At 45.6% G+C, this 18,298-nt stretch overlaps 1 protein-coding gene across 9 annotated transcripts in view; it reads left to right on the top strand.

Annotated features, from left to right (window-relative positions):
- The window catches only part of ARHGAP25 (Rho GTPase activating protein 25), an 87,696-nt gene that overhangs the window by 45,778 nt on the left and 23,620 nt on the right, over positions 1–18,298 (top strand). For 5 of the 9 annotated variants that reach the window (XM_008516979.2, XM_070573837.1, XM_070573836.1 and 2 more), the window contains 2 exons: positions 4,088–4,175; positions 9,156–9,272. In XM_008516979.2, coding sequence (XP_008515201.1) covers positions 4,088–4,175; positions 9,156–9,272 — 205 coding nt within the window. The remainder of the gene's footprint in view (positions 1–4,087; positions 4,176–9,155; positions 9,273–18,298) is intronic. The other 4 variants (XM_008516984.2, XM_070573838.1, XM_008516980.2 and 1 more) reach the window with 1 other exon arrangement.

The following is an 18,298-nucleotide window of genomic DNA, read 5'->3' as shown; positions in this document are numbered from 1 at the left end:
CACTGTTGTTTATAAGAGAGATGTGAAAACAAATGCCCAGTGGAAGGGGCTAGGTTATATCAGGGAACTTTTATATAGCTATACAATAGAATACAATTCAGCTGTTGATACCCTAAATTAATAGTTTTTGAAATGGAAAGATATCCATAATATTATTGTTTTAAAAAGGGCAGTTTACAACAGAGGATGATGTACATACTAATCCCATTGTTGAGGGAAAATAGTCATGAATCTCTGAGTACTGGAGTTACATGCAATTTTTCATTTCCTCTTTTTTGTTTCCTTTCTAATTTTTATATAGCTAAAATAGAAGTTTAAAAAGAACACACACATCCTATTCCTAAGAACCCCCAAAACAGAAACACCCCAGTAATCTTGGAGCAATCAGATGAAAAAGGCCTTCATGTATGCTGATGATGTGTGTGTAAATTGGTGCAATTTTCTAGAAAGTCATTTAGCCAAATTTCTAAGAGCCAAAAATAGTCATATCCTTACATTCAGTTGTTCTGGTTTTGAGAGGCTATCTAAAAGAAATAACAAGATATGTACAGTGCTATTTGTGATGAGAAACACTGGACCTAATGTACAACAAAGGAAAATGATCAAATAAATTATGGAACCCTGTATTGATGGTCTCTGTGTATGTGCTGTCAAGAAACTTGGGGCTCGGTAGAAGGGAGTCTATGCATTTTTTGCTCTGAGTTCACAGAAAGATCTGCCCAGCTCTGACAACATAATGCTCTGTGAGTCTCTGACCTAGCTTCACAAAACTCGTTCCAAAAGGTTCTTTGCTGGGGAAGTCGTTTAAAACAGAATCTCAGCAAATTGTCCCCAAGTCACTGCTACCATGATGGTTTTAGACAATCCGAGCTTGGTTGCTCCGTCGTCTCATCTCCTGCTTTCTGTGGAGTCACCACAGGCTGTTGTCTGTCGGTGATGTGTTGGCAAAATTTTAATAGATGATTCTCTGGTGGGAGAGTTGATTTGAATGCAGCATTTGCCAGTTTCTGTGGTGTAAATCTTCCCCACGTGGCTGATTCAAGTGACCAACGTGTCATCACTGAATGCAGCATTGAAAAAAGACGCGCAGTAGCACGATGTTACAGTATTTCTAGCACACAGGTAGGTTAGATGAAAATAACCATAGGAACAGAAATACTAGTAAAATATGGTAGATAATTGGGAAGTGCTGATTTCTGAGTATTATCTTTATTTTTAATATAAAATATTTCATTGTACATTTATATGGTTTAACTTTTAATAATGGCTGTGTTTAACCACTGGCTCACCGAGTTGCCTGAAAATGTAACAGTTAGTTCTCGTGAGCCAATATAAGCAGGCCCCGTACGGCTCTCCCCTGCCTCACTCCTGTAGGACTTGTGGCCTCCAGAGCAAACCTCCCCCTCCTTCCATCTTTGTTCAGAGTCTGCTTTAATCAACTTGTGAGTTAGGCGAAAGTGGCCACAGGCGTCTTGGGCCCTTCCCTACCTGGGACACTTCCTCCTTCCCCATCAGTGTTCCCACCCCCACCCCCACCAATGTCTCTTTTCCTCCTTCCCGCTCTTCTTCTCCCTCACTCTCCTCTATTCGTTTAAGATGTTAGGCTCTCATGCTCAAGATGAGGAGACGGCTTGCGATCTGTCATCTCTGCCTTGGTGAGATTAAGTTTACTTCTGATCACTACTTCTTCCAGCAAGTAAGTGCGACTTGTAAGTAAAGCCTTACTTGTAATTCTGGAATCCCACTGACCGAGGTTTGAATCAGCTTTCTTAATTAGCTTTGTGATGTTGGATCAGCTGATTAACCTCTCTGAGCCTTACCTCCTCATCTCCCCAGTGGGGAATATAACAGTCCATCCCTCATAGAGTTCTTATGAAGGTTGGATGTAATAGTATATTCAGGGCATTTAGCACAGATCCTGGCACCTAGTAACTGCTCAATGAGTGGTATTTATATGTTTTGCATTTTATTTTTACTATTTTTGGATGAAATGATTTGGGATATCAAATAATAGTTTAGAGAGGTATTTAGGAGAGGCAGGTACCTGTGAAATCACACTCTCTTTTTCTTCCTACCAGGTGGTACCCCCTCTGGGGTAAAAATAACGTGGCCTTTTCTTCTGGTGCCATAACTCATGCAAAGTAGCCCAGCAGTACAATCTCAGGGCCGTTTTTTTGAGGCCATTGATATTATTTAAAGATGGCGAGGACCATGTAGGTGGAGTTACATTTAAGTGATAAAATCAGAGAAATGTAGAAAAAATGCAGAATTCCCTTTGACAGACGGATATTTTTCTTTTTCTTCTTCCCCCTCCCCCCTCACTTTTCTTCCTCTCTTCCCCTTTCTTCTCCTCCTCTTCTTCCTCTTCTTTCTTATTCTTCTTCCTCCTCCTTTTCTTCTTCTTTTTCTCCTACTCTTCGTCTCACTCAGACGTTTTTATTTCTATTTTTATTTTTATTGTTTGTTTTAGATTGGCACCTGAGCTAACAACTGTTGCCAATCTTCTTTTTTTTCTGCTTTTTCTCCCCAAATCCCCCCAGTACACAGCTGCACATTTTCAGTTGTGGGTCCTTCTAGTTGTGCCATGTGGCACACCGCCTCAGCATGGCCTGATGAGCGCTGCCATATCCGTGCCCAGGATTTGAACTGGTGAAACCCTGGACCGCCGAAGCGGACCGTTGCAAACTTAACCACTCAGCCACAGGGTGGCCCCCATTTTTATTTCTAGACCCTTAAGAAACGTTTATTTTTTTCGGGCTCCTGAGTGATCTGAGAGTTCCTCAAGACTCTCGCCTTTATAGCTTCTCTGCTGCCAATCCTCCTCATCCACGTGGTGTTTTAGAATAACGACACACATGTTTAGTCAGCTCAGAATCAGACGCACTACCTCCAACAGCCAGTGGGATGTAAATTATGAGTAACTAACTCGAGTACAAATTCACCACGTTCGCTTATGCAGTCAGTTAGACATTCAAAGTGTTGGTCTTCCCATCTGCAAAGTAGAAGTGGCAGATCTTGCCACACCCTTGATATGGAGCTGTTGAGGGGATCTGGGGAGATGCCGCATGTGACAGTGCGCAGTGAATGGTAAAGCACCGTGCATCCACATGGTGGAAGTGACTTGTTTTTCTGATAACACATTTGTGTATAAGAGGTCACATATCCTCCGGACCCTCACTCCCCGCCAAGGATCCATGATCCTCCTCCCTCCTTCCAGGGCACATTAAGCTGACGGGTCCCCACAACCCCAGCTGTGATGGTGATGAGCGCAGGCTTTGAACCCTCTGAGATGCATTACCATTCAGCCTCTTGCTAGCTCTGTGACATTGAGAAAATGGCGGGGTCTTTCTGAGCCCCAGTTTCCTCACTTGTAAATATGCACAATGGTACTGTGCTTGGAGGGTTGCTGGAAGGACTAAATGAATAATATATTCAAGGTGCTTAGCAAAGGGGCAGATACCTGGAATGTGCTGCTCAGTAGCTCTTGCTATGACTAAGTACCCTATCCCCTTGAATGGCTACCTGTGGTTCAGTCCTCAATGCCCCCTCTGGCAGCCCAGCAGATAGTATGATCCACTCAGTCTCAGCGTTGCCTTCTCAAAGATCAGGTGTCTGATTTGGCCAGGAAGTCATAACCTTGGAAAAGTGGGAAGAGGCAAGTGTTGGCGATGGTACCCTCTCTGGTCACAATGCCCCCTCTGGCAGCCCAGCAGATAGTATGATCCACTCAGTCTCAGCGTTGCCTTCACAAGGATCAGGTGTCTGATTTGGCCAGGAAGTCATATCCTTGGAAAAGTGGGAAGAGGCAAGTGTTGGCGATGGTACCCTCTCTGCTCATTCTCCTGTCGGGACCTTGTCCTTTTCTCTCTAGGCGTCTAGCCTGCTCTCAGATGGCTGCCAGTTTAATTTGGCTGAGGCCTGAATAGTGGAAGAGCCCCATTCAAAACTGAGATGCCAGCTTTCCATGTTCCTCACCACCCATCCCCTGCCCCAGCCCATCATTATTGTGTCTGTCCTCCAACTTCCTTTTAGTTTACAGATGATAAAATTGCTGCTTATATTAAAGGCCTGACTTTTGATCTTTCAGGGTTGCATGTATCTACCAGGAAGTACGATCAAGGAGATCGCCACAAACCCGGAAGAAGCAGGGAAGTTCATCTTTGAAGTCACTCCAGGTAGGTGATGAAAGGTGGGACAGGGGTGCATTACATTTTAATTTAACTTCTGCATCCAAAGCTATATTCAGTGAGTTCGTCAGTCAACTAACCAACCTAGTAAGAATGCATAGTACTTCTGGGTATAGTTAATGAACCTATACTAGCTCCTTAACTGGCATCAAGTGAGCTAAGTGGGTGCACATTCAGGTCAACTCCATAAACATTTCATGAGTGTGTGCTTAGCGTCAGGTATTCCACTAGGCCCTGGGGAATGTTTATCTGGAAAGTGTGCCCTCCCTGCTCACTAAAAGCAGCTCAGTTTTGAAGGTGAGTGGGACATTAAAATTAACACTTAAAATATAAATTGAATCATGTGAGATTGCCGTTTGCGTAGCTCGAAAATGGTTGACGATCAACAGTCGCATATGGTTCAACGTGACCTAACGAGAAATAACAGTTCTAACTTACTGAGCACTTAGCACATGTCGGTTGTTGTAATTCACCACTTGTACGCGTGAGCAGCCCACTGGAGGATGCCTCTTCCCCATCAAGAGTTACCTTCCTGTAATGCATTTGCAGCGAGGGGAGTTTGTATAACTGTGATCGGGTTACTTACTTTCTCCCTGCCTCTGTTTCAGTATCTGTAACATGAGGACAATGATGATGGTAGTGAGCGTTGAATAAAGGAATATATATGACACACTTGGTACAGTGCCTCATGTATAGTTAGCACCATGTCAGGGTTTGATATTTTGGGGATAGCTAGAGGAAATTATAATGTAGAAACCAATCCTAAAACTACCTATGACCATCCATAGAAAACAAAGGAAAACATTTTTAAAGTTCAGCTCTTCCCAGGTGGCCCCCTCATGGGCACTCTTTCGCTTTTCTATGTGAAAGTCTCTCCACCTCTCTTCCCCTGCAGAGGGAGAACTTACTTTTTCATTCTCTCCTCTCTGGGAAAACCTCACCTCTTTCCCACAAGCCTTCTATTCCTAGGATCCTTTCCCCAGCCCAGTTCATAGGATGCAACCATCCGTGGTAACACGTGTCCCAAAGCCTGAATTTTCAGTCTGGGGGAACCCTTTTGAGAGCTCCAGCTGCAAATGCACTGTGGGCTTTGCACCGAAGTCCAGGACCCTCGAAGATTGCTGTGCTGCGGTGGATGAAGGTTTGTCCGCTTACTCTCACTCTTACTTGCAGCATTCTCCTGGCTGCTGGGGGAATTCTTGGACAGAGTCACACACGTACACATGCATGCACACAGCACACATACACCTCATAAGGACAAACAACAATTCTAAAGCAATGGGAAGGTAGGGAACCATTTTCCTAAAGGTGCCATCATTCCCAAGGCTCCGCCCAACCTACAGTGAGACGCCCTTTATGTTATGACGTAGAGAAGTTTTGGTCCCTTTTTTGATCAGCCTCTTGTCCAGGATGATTCTCAGGGGCCGATGCTGGCTTAAGAAATGGCCTTCCTAATCCAGGCCCCCTCTCCGCGATCACCACTGTTAGTGCACAAAGGCCACAGAGAAGACTTTCACTGTAGGTATGCTATGTTTTTCTTTATTTGAGGCAGGCAAAAATTTAGGGCAGGCATCCTCCTCCCGCTTACCTCCAGCAGAATAAATATCTGTTCTCCTCCCACCCTAAGGGAGTCTTCAGAGATGGGGGCGTTAGTCCTTCTGTGGGCTTACGTTGCATTTAATTCTCGTACTGCCTTATGAGAGGTTACAACAAATTTACTGAGTACCTACTATGAGCCGGGCACTATCGTAGGAACTGGGCATTCAGCAAAGAACGAAAGAGGCTGCATGCAGGTTACAGTCTAGTGCGGGGGAGACTGAAAACAAACCAAGGAAATGAGTAACTTATTACAGTTTTTATGTTAGGATAAGTACTATGCAAAAAATCAAAGCAAAGAAAGAGAAAGCGCTGGTTGAGGTGGGGGTGGCTTTGGTTGCTTTGTCATTTTAAATAGAGCAGGCAGAATAGGCATTGTTGAGAAGGTGACCTTTGAGCAAAGATCTGAAGGAGCTGAAGGAGTGAGCTCTGTGCATATCTGGAAGAAGAGTATTCCAGGAAGGGGAACAGCCAGTGCAAGGTCTCTGAGCGTATTTCACATGTTCAGGAAACATCAAGGAGGCCAATGTGGTTACAGTGGAGTGGTGATGGGGGGAAGAGGAGGAGATTTGGTGGGGGAGGGCACAGACTTTACAGGCACTTATAGGCAGTTGAAAAAGGTTTAGTTTTTATGGTAGAAGGGTGGGAAGCTATTGGGAGGTTTTGAGCAAAGAAGTAACATGATCTGACTTCTGTTTTAAAACTTTTGTGAGTTGAGAATAAAAATGAGCAAGGAGGCTACTGCCATAATCCAAGTAAGAGATCGTAACGATGAAGGGGGTGAGAAACAACCAGTCTCTGGACACATTCTGAGGGTACAGAGGACTTCATTTGCTGACGGATTTGAAAGAGAAGTCAAGGTTCTCAACTAGACAATGGGAAAGATGGATTTGCTGAGATTTGTGCATGAAGCAAGTTCTGAGTGGAAGATCAGGGCTTTAGTTTCGGACATATTAAGTAATTACCTCAATGTTAATGATAAGGAAACCAGTGTCCAGGATAATTTAGCTACTGCTGTGATAGAGGTAAGGATAGCATGTTAAGGAATTTAGAATAGGGACTCCTCACTCAATTTAGAGTGGGAGGAGGAGATGTTTGGATCCTTAGAGAAGATGACACTTGAGCTACGTTTTAGAGGATGGATAGGAGTTCCTTAGGCAGAGGAAGAAAAGAAGGGAGTTTCCTTTCTGCCAAGGGAAGCAGCCCAAGAGGTGATGCATATTGAACAGACTGTTGAAGTCAGAGAAAGTATGTGCCTGAGGGCAGATTGCTATTCATGGGCTTTGTATTAATGTCAGGCAATTTCCCTCAAAGAGAGCTTGTCCTGGCACCCCAAGGGCCCAAACAGTAACTTTTTTGTAGGGCAACAAAAGATTTTCAAATTCCCTTTGGCTCTGGTTTCTTGAACCTATCTTAATGTCACTGACCCTCACCATGTTTACCCTTTGGGATGACCTGATTTTGAATTCATCTTATCATCAGGTCATCAGCTATTCTGACCAGAAGGGTCAGTCCATGGAAACCCTGGCCATTCAGGACCATCTAGAGAGCTGGACTTTTCTGAGTGGGGTTACCATGATGGAACTAAAGGATTTCTCAGGAATCAGGGTAAACTGAAAAGGCATGTTCTTTTTTTTTTGCTGAGGAAGATTCGCCCTGAGCTAATGTCTATTGCCAATCTTGCTCTTTTTGCTTGAGGAAGATTCACCCTGAGATAACATCTGTGCCAATCTTCCTTTCATTTGGGAGCCACTTTCACAGCATGGGCACTGATAGACAAGTGGTATAGGTTTGCACTCGGGAACTAAACCTGGGCTGCTGATGTGGAGCATGCTGAACTTAACCACTAGGCCACCAGAGCCAGCCCTGAGAAGGCATATTCTTGATAATATAATAGTCTGAAGTGTAGGCATGGTAGAGAATGGTAGATGCCAGATAAATTTTGGCCAAGGTTGGTCAAATTTAAAGCAATATGGGCTACTGGAAACTATTGGGAGAAAGACCAGAGGCCTTGCCTCAAGTTTGGCAGTAACTTACTGGGTATCAATGGGCGGGTCCTTTTGCATCTCTGGGCTTCAGTTCTGTCATCTGTAGAGTGGAAATGCTACCAGAGCCCTATTCTATGTCAAAGAGGTATTGTGCTTCCTGAGTTAGTTCTTTAGTTCTTCCCTGAGCACTTTTTACTTCCCATTTTACTTCTGGAAATACTCAGCTCTCAGGATGTTCCTGAATGGCCAGGGCTTCCATGGACTGGCCGTTCTGGTCAGAAGACCTGATGACCCCATGATAAGATGGATTTAGAATCAGGTCATCCCAAAGCATAAAAGAAGATGAGGCTCGGTGATATTAAGGTAGGTTTAAGGGACCAGAACCAAAGGGAATTGGAAAGTCTTTTCTTGTCCTGCAAGAAAATACAGGTTTGGTCACAACCTGGGTGTTAGAATAGGCTCTTTTTGAGGAAAATGCCCTGACATTGTGAGAAGAATGGGTTGCTGTCTACAAAGGCACTTTGAAATTTAATAGTACCCTGTATTTGAAAGAGATTGCTATTAATTTCTTGTCCTAAGACCCACGCTTGATGCTCTCTCTCTCCCTCTCTTCTCTCTCCCTATTTTTCTCTTTTTTGTCACTTTCTCTCATCCTTTCTCTTGGTCTCCTCTCCCCACCTCTGTCCCCTTGTCATTTTCTCTACCCTTTTGTCCATTTGGTAACACCAACCCAGGAAACACTACATGTGTCTGTCTATAATCTTGGGTTTACAGTGAAAATGGTGAAGATAGTCCTGACAAACTTCATTTGCCCACCAACTATGTATCAAGACCTACCATTTGCAATGCCTTGTGCAGGCAGGAGAGCAGTAAATCCTGAACAGGAAGCGCCATTTTTGTGAGAAAGGCACACGTGCTCATTGTCCCTCCCTCCTGAGCTGTGGTTCCCTTTCCCATCCCCATAGCTGAGCTCAGGGGTAGCTTAGGAAAGTGTCTGTGATTGGCATGATGGACTGAAATCTCAAACTTGTGTTCGCTGATCCTGTCTCCTCTAACACTGACACTGACATCACCCCTGGAACTTCCTCTTCCTTTTTGGTAGGAAATGGCTTCTGTCTTCCGTGGGAGCAGATCTCAGCCCAAGTCATCCCAGTTGTAAACCACCATGGTCAGTGGTTTATCTATAGAATTAGAGCTTTGGCAAAAACAACAGGAGTGCATAGATACTCAGTTCCACTGAGGATAAGTAGATTATGCTTTTGTGTTGTTTGACTGGTTGTTTAATTGAACCAAGGAAACAAATCAGGTTCAGCTTCCCATCTCCTCCCCTTGCTCCAGCCCCTTGCCACTCTAAGACCTTCATTAGTGTTACTTCTTCCTCCAGCCTCATGGGACCAGTGTCGCACGGGACAGGACTCCTATGTCCTCATGGCCAGCTCCCAGGCGGAGATGGAGGAGTGGGTTAAATTCCTTAGGAGAGTCGCTGGCACACCCTCTGGAGGTAAGGACCTCAGCAGGCTTTCCTGGGCAGGTGTCTGTGACATCTCAGGGATGGGGAGGAGGTAGTTCCAGACATGATCTCTCCTTGAACAGTGTTCAAGGGAGACCACCAGAGGACAGCTCTGAGGCCATGCCCATGGCTAAGCCTCTAGCTTCCTTCCCTGAGTCATCTCAAAGAGTCACCTTCAGTTTAGTTGGAAGGACTGAAAGCCCTTTGCACTCATTGGCAAATGTGGGTGATGTTCTGAAGCAGTCCGTTCTCCTCTCTGGGCCGCGGTACTCTCACCTGTAAAATGAATGGGCTGCACCAGCTGACCCTAGTCCCTGGCAGTACTAACATTCTGCAGCAGCATGAGTCGGCCCGGTTATGGGGTTGTGGAACCTGAGAGCGTTGATAGCCAGAGCGATGCCGAAAGCTAAGTTAGGCTGAGCAGCACAGGAAGGCAGAGCTGCCATCCAGAACTGGGTGGTCCGACTGGGGCGAGGTTCAGGAATAGCCTTGCAGGTACTCGGGATGAACACTTTTCTAGGTTCCATGACTCAAGTGTTTGAGCTCTCTGGGGCCTCCGGGGTTGTGTCCAGACTAGAGGAGGGCCGTGCCTGTGAAAAACTGATGTGAAAAAAAAATCTGAAATGAACGAACAGGTGAATCCAGTATGTGTTTTTTCCTTTCATAAAAATATGAAAGAACTGATACGGATGAGTTCTCAAGTGGCCATTTTCCTCCAACTTTTTAGGAACACGCTTATTTGTGTCAACTCCAGGATAACTGTATAATACGGGATTGTTTGTTAACTGTGCTGCCGTTATTTTGGAAATCATTTGGGGGGTTTTACAGCTCAAATATTAAATATTCATTTGATTGCCTAACACTTTCAAGAATTATGAACACCATAGCAATTCTGTGGAAATTTGAAAAAATATAGGAAAATAATGACCTCCAAAAGCAGCGGAGATATTTTTGTTTTCCTTCCAGCTAATGTTTATATATATGTTCCTTTTTTTCTCAGAATGACAAGCATAGAGTATATACAATTTAATACCTATCTTAATTGCTATATAATTTAATTGCTATATGATCTTAATTGGTACATTTCAGGGATTATTTGGTTATAAGAAATAGAAACCGCATGCAATGATGTTAAACAACAAGGAGGGATTTCCTGGGTAGGTACAGTAGCTACCCAAAGAAACCTAGGGCAGAACCACCGAGAGAACTCAAGACATTAAGACCAAGATCTGGACCATCAGCATTGAGCTTGTCCTGTTGGTTTCTCTGCGGCCACGCAGCTTCTCATTCCGCTTTTCTCTGCATGCCTGCCTGTTTTCGTGTAGTTATCAGCCCTCCAGTACTTAGACCTGTCCCAGATACTGCTGTGCCAGCCCCGGCTTTCCTGTATTTCTCCCTCAAGCACCAGCGGAGGCTGAGCTCAACCTCCACCGCCCGATTCCAAACTCCTGAGAATGAGGAGCCACCTGGCTCAGCTGGGCTCAGAAGTCCACCTGCGGCCCCAGGATCTGGGGTGGGGAGGCAGTCCTGTGGTCTGTGACTCTCCTAGTGGGGCTTCAAGAGAAGAAGTGACCTGGATGGAACATCCAAACTCAAGAATGAGTGCCACAGTCCTCCTGAACAGCTGTATCCTGTTACAAAAAGGAGTATCTCGGCTTCATTAACTGTTTCCCAATTCCTAAACACAGTTTTTTACGATGCTAATCAGGCTGAGATGAGGTGTTTATTTATCACAGCTGTATTACATGCCATTCCACCTGGATAATCTTCGCCTTCCCTTCCCTATTGCCCTGGATTAGGAGGTGGTGAGCCACATTGACATGTCGTGTTTCCCCAGTCCAGTGCTTTAGGTTGTCTGCCCTGACAAGGGTCGTGGATATTGCCTTAATTAGGCACCTGCTCTGAGTCAGATGCCGTTGGTGCACTGTGACCAGCATCTGTGCCCCATGTGGTGCTTGGCTCAGCCTCGCCACGGTGAGCTGCTGCACTCAGGCATAGTCCACAAGGGGATTTCTCCCTCACCCCACCTCAAGGCCCCTACCCTGAGAAGCAAGTCAAGCATAAGTCCTGTGGTCAGGGGAAAGTCCAAGTCAGGAGAAAGAAGAGCCCAGCACTATTTATTAACTCAAGGAACAGGTTCGGCTCTGATGTGGCATTTCAGTTGTTTGTAAAAAGCGTCTTATTGAACCAAAATCATAAATCTCGGGATAAGAAGGCATTTTAAGACAGCGATCGGAGAGTCTAGTCTGAGGCCATGGGGCAGGACAGACATCTGTTCTTCCTGTTCGTGAGTCAGGAGACTTTGATTCTGAGGAAGTCAATGATTAGTCCAAGGGGCCCAGCTATCGAGGGGCCGGGCCGGGGCTCCTGCCTCTGTGGGCGGCTCTCTGTCACCGCACCATGATCCCACTTGGAAAGTGCCTCTCATAGAGTCTGCTAGATCGGCAGGGGAGGTCCCCACAAACAGTGTGACATCATTGAGATATGTTGCTGCTGCCTCTTCCCAGCCCTTTGTGAAAGTTTCTATGCTTTTCCCACCCAGAACCTACCTTTTCACTCCTTGCTCTTCCTCAAACACCCTAGGCACATTCCTGCCTCAGGGCCCTTGCACTCACTGTTTCCTCTGCCTGCAACCCTCTTTCCCCTGGGGAGCTGCAAGGCTTGGTCCCTTGCTTTCTGCAGGCCTTTTCTCAAACATCACCTCAGTGAGCCTTCCCCTGATCGTCCCATTTAACGTTGAACTCCTTCCCCACCCAAACCCCCATCCCTCTTTCCTGACTCACTTTTTTCCTTAGCACTTACCTGCTTCTAACATGCTAAGTATTTTACTCATTTGTTCATCGTTGGTCTCGCCTCACTAGAATGAAAGCTTCAAACTACTTGGCAGGAAATTTTTTTCTATTTTGTTCAGTGCTGTATCCCAGCATCTAAACAGTGCCTGACATCGTAGGTGCTCAATAAATATTTATTAAATGATTAGGAGAAGGAATGGCCTCCTCTCCCCATAGAAGTACTATGTTCTGCTCCCTCTAGGCTTTCCTCTTTGTTAAACGATGATCAGCTTATCTGAGAAATTATTTGGTAAATGGGTTGCTCCCTCTAGAATGATCTCCCTCCAAGCACATTAATGGTGAGCTTTGATGAAGCTCTTTATGGTTCATAGACCCCTTAGAGAATCTGACAAAAGCTATGGAAACTCTTCCCAGAAAAATGTTCAGATGAAACTATTTTGCATTCAACTGCAAAATATTTTCAGACCCCTGTAGTCCATCTGTACGCCCCAGATAATGAATCCCAACTTTAAGTTTTAGTAGTCACTCTAGTGACAATTTGGCAAAGCTAAGGCCTCTCTGCCTGCCCTAGTCCCGTTTCTGTCTCCTTTCTCCCTTGATGGGAGAGATGACCCACCTGGTCCCCATGGCACACCCGGCTTCTTCCCCTTGGCTGCTCCTGCCTCGTAGCTGGCTCTGAACATTCCTCTCTCCTTATCTGATTCTGGGACCAATTCCAATGTGTGTGTGTGTGTGTGAATTCTCAGAGATCAGCTGAGTGTCCTACAGTTTAACTCAACTCTGACACTCTCTACCCAGAGACAGCGTCAGATTCTACACCTTGAGGACTCGGTCCTACAAGACTGCCCCCAACCACACACACGCTTCAGAGGCCAGTCTCAAGTCCAGATCATCCATCGCCTGTGCTTCTAACCAACTGCCTAGAGATCGGAGATTCCAACTACCCCCTCCTTGGGTTTGAATAATTTGCTAGAATAATTTGCTCACAGAACTGAAGAAACCAGTTTACTTACTAGATTACTGGTTTATTACAAAAGGATCTAACTCAGGAGGAGCCAGACGGAAAAGATGCATGGGGCAAGGTATGGGGAAAGGGCATGGAGCTGCCATGCCCTCTCCGGGTGCATCGCCCTCCCCGGACTTCCGCATGCTCGCCAACCCTGAAGCTCTCTGAACCCCGTCCTTTTGGGTTTCTATGGAGGCTCATCATGCAGATGATTGATTAAATCATTGGCCAGTGGTGATTGAACTCAGTTGCCAGCCCCTCTTGCCTCGCTGGAGGTTGGTGGGGGGGCGGGGGGACACTGAAAGTTCCAACACTCTAATCACGTTTGGGTCCACTGGTACCCAGCCCCCATCCTTAGGTGCTTTCCAAAAGTCACCTCTTTAACATAACAAAAGATACCTTTATCCCTCTCATCACAGGAAATTCCAAGAGTTTTAGGAGCTCCTTGCCAGGAAATGGGTGGAAGACCAAATATATATTTCTTGTTGTAAATCACAGTATCACACCTTGGAGAGCCGTACCTTGGTACATCTCACTGTTCCAGCCTTTTCCTTCCTAGCCAGCCAGTTTTTTTTTTTTTCTACTACCCTCTCCTAAGGGTGGGGCTGGAAAGGTTAGATTAACTTCTTCCCAGAAGGTCTGGATGCAATCCCAGGTTTTCCCAATTTAAGTGGGAGAAAGGGAAGAGAGGTGATCACGTCTCAACTTCTGGTGACTTGTTCCCAGGCTCACAGCTGCCCATTTTCTCCAAACCACCCTTCTTTTTAGTAAGAGGGCTCTGCCTTCCCTGGAGCACCACATTGAAACCTGGTCTCTTTTGCATGCGTAGGGAGCAGACAGTCCACATTGCAAATTGTTATTCAGTCAGGCCCTGCCTTGCTTTCTTCTCCTGGAGGCTGGCCATCTGAAGTTTTTCTCAGGCCATAGGCACTCCACTACATTGTGCATAGCTCTGCTTGGCCCAACCAGAGTGTGAGGTCCTGGGGCAGGTCCCGTGTTTTAAGCACCTTTGTGTGTTTGCCAACACTAGGCATAGAGTATATAAATATTGAATTGTTATATGCCTTGGGTTTCTTTTCTTCCTCTCATTTCTTAAGTTCTCTGCATCCTTCGGAGCATGATTTCACAATCCACAGCACGGGTTAGCCTGTGGGAGTGTGCTGTCTCTGTGATTCATTGTTGTTCCATGTGTGCTGGCTCTTTCTCTCTAGCTAAACTAGACATTAAGAGGATTGATTTTTACTTATTTCCACTAATTCCCTCATCCTTCCTTCCCCCAGATCCTAACACCAGACAGATACTTATTTATTCATTTACCCAATAAATATTTCTTGAGCATGTGCCAAGCACTGTGCTAGGACTGAGGGTACAATAGTGAGAAAGGAGACAGAGAAGAGAAAAAAAACAACAAAGTCCTTTCTCTCAAGGAGCTCACAGCCTAGTAGAAGACACAAAAATTAATTTAAAAAATCTCAAGGAGAACCATAAAATTACAACTGTGAAAAGTACCATGATGAAAAAAACACATGATGCCATGTGAGAAAAACAAATCTTTGTCAAGAAATTCAGGGAAGACTTCCCTGAATTAATGATGATTAAGCTTATATCGGAAGGGGCAGTAGAATCGAACTAGGCAGAGAGGGAAAAGAGGAACAGTGTCTCAGTCAGAGGAGTAGCATGTGCACAGATCCTGCGACAGAAAGGAGAAGAGGCTCTGCAGTGAGAGGAAGGTGACAACAGTGGAGTCAGCCTTGTTAAAGATGGCAGTCTTCATGCTAAGGTGGCTTGAACGAGGGTGGTGGTGGTGGAGGTAGAAAGAGGTGAACAGGATTGCCCAACATTTTGGAGGTAACAATGCCAGGACGTGGGAGGGAATTTGATATGGAAGGAGAATGTGGTGTCAAAGATGAGTCCTTGATTCCTGGCCTGTGAATGAATGGAGGGATGGACACTTTGTTGGCAGCATCACATTGCCCAGAGTCCTTCCTGGCAATCTTTCCCTGCTCCTGACTATCCTCTCGTGATGCTGAGTCCATTTCAAGTCTCCTGGGTATGTCCGCTAGGGTTGCCGCACTATTTGCTAAATCTCAACGGGAGAGGGAAATCATCTCAGTTTACCCAACAACTCCAAGATCATTCTCTCTGAAGGCTTCACTGAGCCACGTGCAACTCTGAAAGCATTTCCAGGGGATGGTGGGCTGGCCTCATCAGCGCTAAGTGAAGTCCTGTGTTCTTGCCAGAGGCTTTGATGTATGGAGCAATGCTGGTAAGGGCTTGTGTGTGGGATTTTTTTTTTTTTTTTTTAATCCACCTCCATGGTATCCTTTGAATGGCAGTTGACAATTAGCCGCTAAGTAAAAGGAGGCACTTATTTTTATTGCGGGCCCTGACAGCTTTATGTTCACTCTTTGAAAGCCAAGAGTCATGTGTATAAAGGTGAACTGGGAGGGGAAGTGGTGTGGGAAGGAGGAAGGGAGGGCTGGGGCAGGTGCCGACAGATCCCATGGTTTCTGTGCCGGAGTCGGAACCTGAGCAGTATTTACAAACATGTGCTGATCTGGAAGCGAGAGAGGATGGTTCTTCCAGCTTGGGGAGGAGGAAAGGCCTGAGGCTGGCCCAGCAGAGGCTGAGATTCCGTGGGCCCCGCCATGCCTCGTATTCCCAGGATGCCGCAGTGGGAGCTGGGCTGTGGCTCTCCTGCCCTGGCACTGCTCTTTTGCTGGAATTTCAGGAGGAAAACCCCCAAGCTCCAAAAGAAAGGTATTTCTTCCTTAATTTGTGATTCAATTCTTCCACTAAAAGACACTTTACCCAGCTCTTCTCCCCTCTCCTGTCAGGGATGGGGACATTCCTGGAAACCAGCCCCTGGGAAGCAGGTACCAGTGCTTGGCTGATGGGGCCAATGGGAAGGAGGGAGCAGAAGGGTAGGGCGAACCCTTCTGGTGACCTGGGCTGGACTGGAGATGTGGTAGGGAGGGACTAGGGGCTGTTAATCTGAACCCAGGAGTGTTTGAGTGATGATAAAGGAGGGAAGAGGATAGAAAGGAGGTAACAGCTAATCTATCCATTGTCACTTCTCCAAACCAACCCGGTGTCCTGGAGTTTTCTAGCAAATTTGGAGAGGGGACTTGAGAAGCAAAGGGTGGTAGATGGCCTGTGAGCAGAGACCGCTTACCCTCTCCCCTTAAGACTTGATGATGTCTGAAATTTTGCCTAGATAATTTTATTCCACTGACTTTAAACAAAAGAGATTAAAGCACTGAATTTAGAATCATGGGCAAATATGACCTTGGAAAAATTCCTAATCTGAGTCTCAGTTTTCTCATCTGTAAAATGGAACAATAATATCAACTTTGTAGGGTTTCTTATGAGGATTAAACGAGAGCACGTGTGAAAGCTTCTAGGGCAGTTCCGTCATAAAATTGATTAAATTTATAAATAATTATAATATTACATAGTATAATTAATTAATTAAGATTTGTGCCTGTTAATATGGAAAAGCGTCTGCTAATGGTGGCTGGTACAAAGTGATGGGCAGTTCTGAGTGAATGAGTGGCTGGGGAGGGTAGAAAGAGCAGTAAGGCACTGGTTCCCTGAAGGAGGGGGTGCACCGAGGAGGGCATGGCACAGCGGGGGAGCCTGGGTTTTGCCCTTTAGTGTTGTTGGGTGGACAATGGTCTTTGAGTACATCCCACCTACTCTCTGCTCTCCTCCTCCTTCCTTGGCCCCTTCCCTAGTTTTCTTGGGATTTCTCGGTTCACCTATATCCCCGTAACTAGGCTATTTCATGTCCACCGAGGATCAATGGGTGGTGATCAGGACCCAGAAGTCAGAGGTAGGTATAACTCAGGATTGGGTCTCTGGAGTTCCAGGGATGTTTTAGATTCTAAACTCCTCATATGTGATTTGAGATGAAGAGTGGCAAAGCCTGACCTAGACAAACTAAAGAAAACCAGGATGTTCTTTCTTTCATGTGAGAGGGGACTCTGTTGGTCCTCATATCTCTAGAGCATGCAGTGGTGATTTCTTGTTGGAGGAAATAGCTTTGACTGATTTCTAGGCTGGAGATGTAAAGTTCGGAGTCTTCATCATGTGGGTGACGTTTGATGCCACGAAGTTATGAAGTTCATGCGGATGAGCAAAGGAAGGCCAGGGACACTCCAAAATTTAGAGAATGGGGAAAAAAGAGGAATCGTCAGAGGAGGCTGAGAAGGAATGGCCCATGAGCTAAATGGAGAACTAAGAGAGAGTACTGAAAGCCATCTGAAAAAATGTCTCAAGAAGGAGGGTGTGATTTGCTGTGTCACATGTTGCTGACAGAGCAGTTAAGAAGGCTGAGAATTTGACCCCTGGAGTTTAAAAATGTAAAGGCCATTGATCTCCTTGACAAGTGCAAGTTTGGAGAAGTGCTGATCAGAGTGCATTCGAGAGAGAAGGGGCGAGACAGGGAGGAAGGGGAAACAGCAAGTAGTCACAGCCCTTTGAGGATTGGTCCAACATGTGCCAGGCTCTGTGCCAGGAAATAAAAATAGATGGTGAGCCAGACAGGCTGTCTGCCTTTGAGGAGCCCACAGTCCAGTGGACGAGAGAGATGTTTAAATACATCATCATAAAACTACAGGAGAAGTGATAGAATAGAGGTGTATCTGGGGAGCTCTGTGAGCGCTGAGGAGGGAGTGGCCAGTTGCCTCTGAGAAGACATCTGAACTCATGCTTGCCAGAAGATCAAGTTTCCAGGTGGGGAGAAGGAGGAAGGGCATTGGCTCCAGAGTTTTCAAGAGCAAAGACCATTTTTCATTTTTTCTATCATAATCTCCAGCTCCTAAAGAGGCTGGCCCACAGCAGATGCTCAGTCAATGTTTGCTGAACGATTTTGTGAATTCTAGTGGAAAGAATTTGTAAGAAACAGAGTTGCAAAGAAAATTACAATAATTTTGACAATGGCAGTGTGGATAGAGGAGAGAGATGGCTTAAGGCATATTTAGAATGTACTGAACTGTTTGGAGGGAAACAGGGGTGTTGCAGATAGTTCTTTTGCTAATTGGGTTAGCTGAGTGCAGGTAACTTGTGTTAATGGATTTGTATTCTCAGTGCCTGGTGCTTGGTTGATGGAATGCTATTGCCTGCAAGCAAGGCTACAGGAGAAGCAGTGATTTGGGAGTGTTGAGGCGAGATGAAAGTGAGACTGGAGGACACTCTGAGAGAACTGCCATTCAGTG

Source organism: Equus przewalskii, chromosome 14 (assembly GCF_037783145.1).
Source record: "Equus przewalskii isolate Varuska chromosome 14, EquPr2, whole genome shotgun sequence".
NCBI classification, from domain to species: domain Eukaryota; kingdom Metazoa; phylum Chordata; class Mammalia; order Perissodactyla; family Equidae; genus Equus; species Equus przewalskii.
Note: the sequence above shows the minus strand (reverse complement) of the source record. Positions and strands in the feature narration are given on the sequence as shown.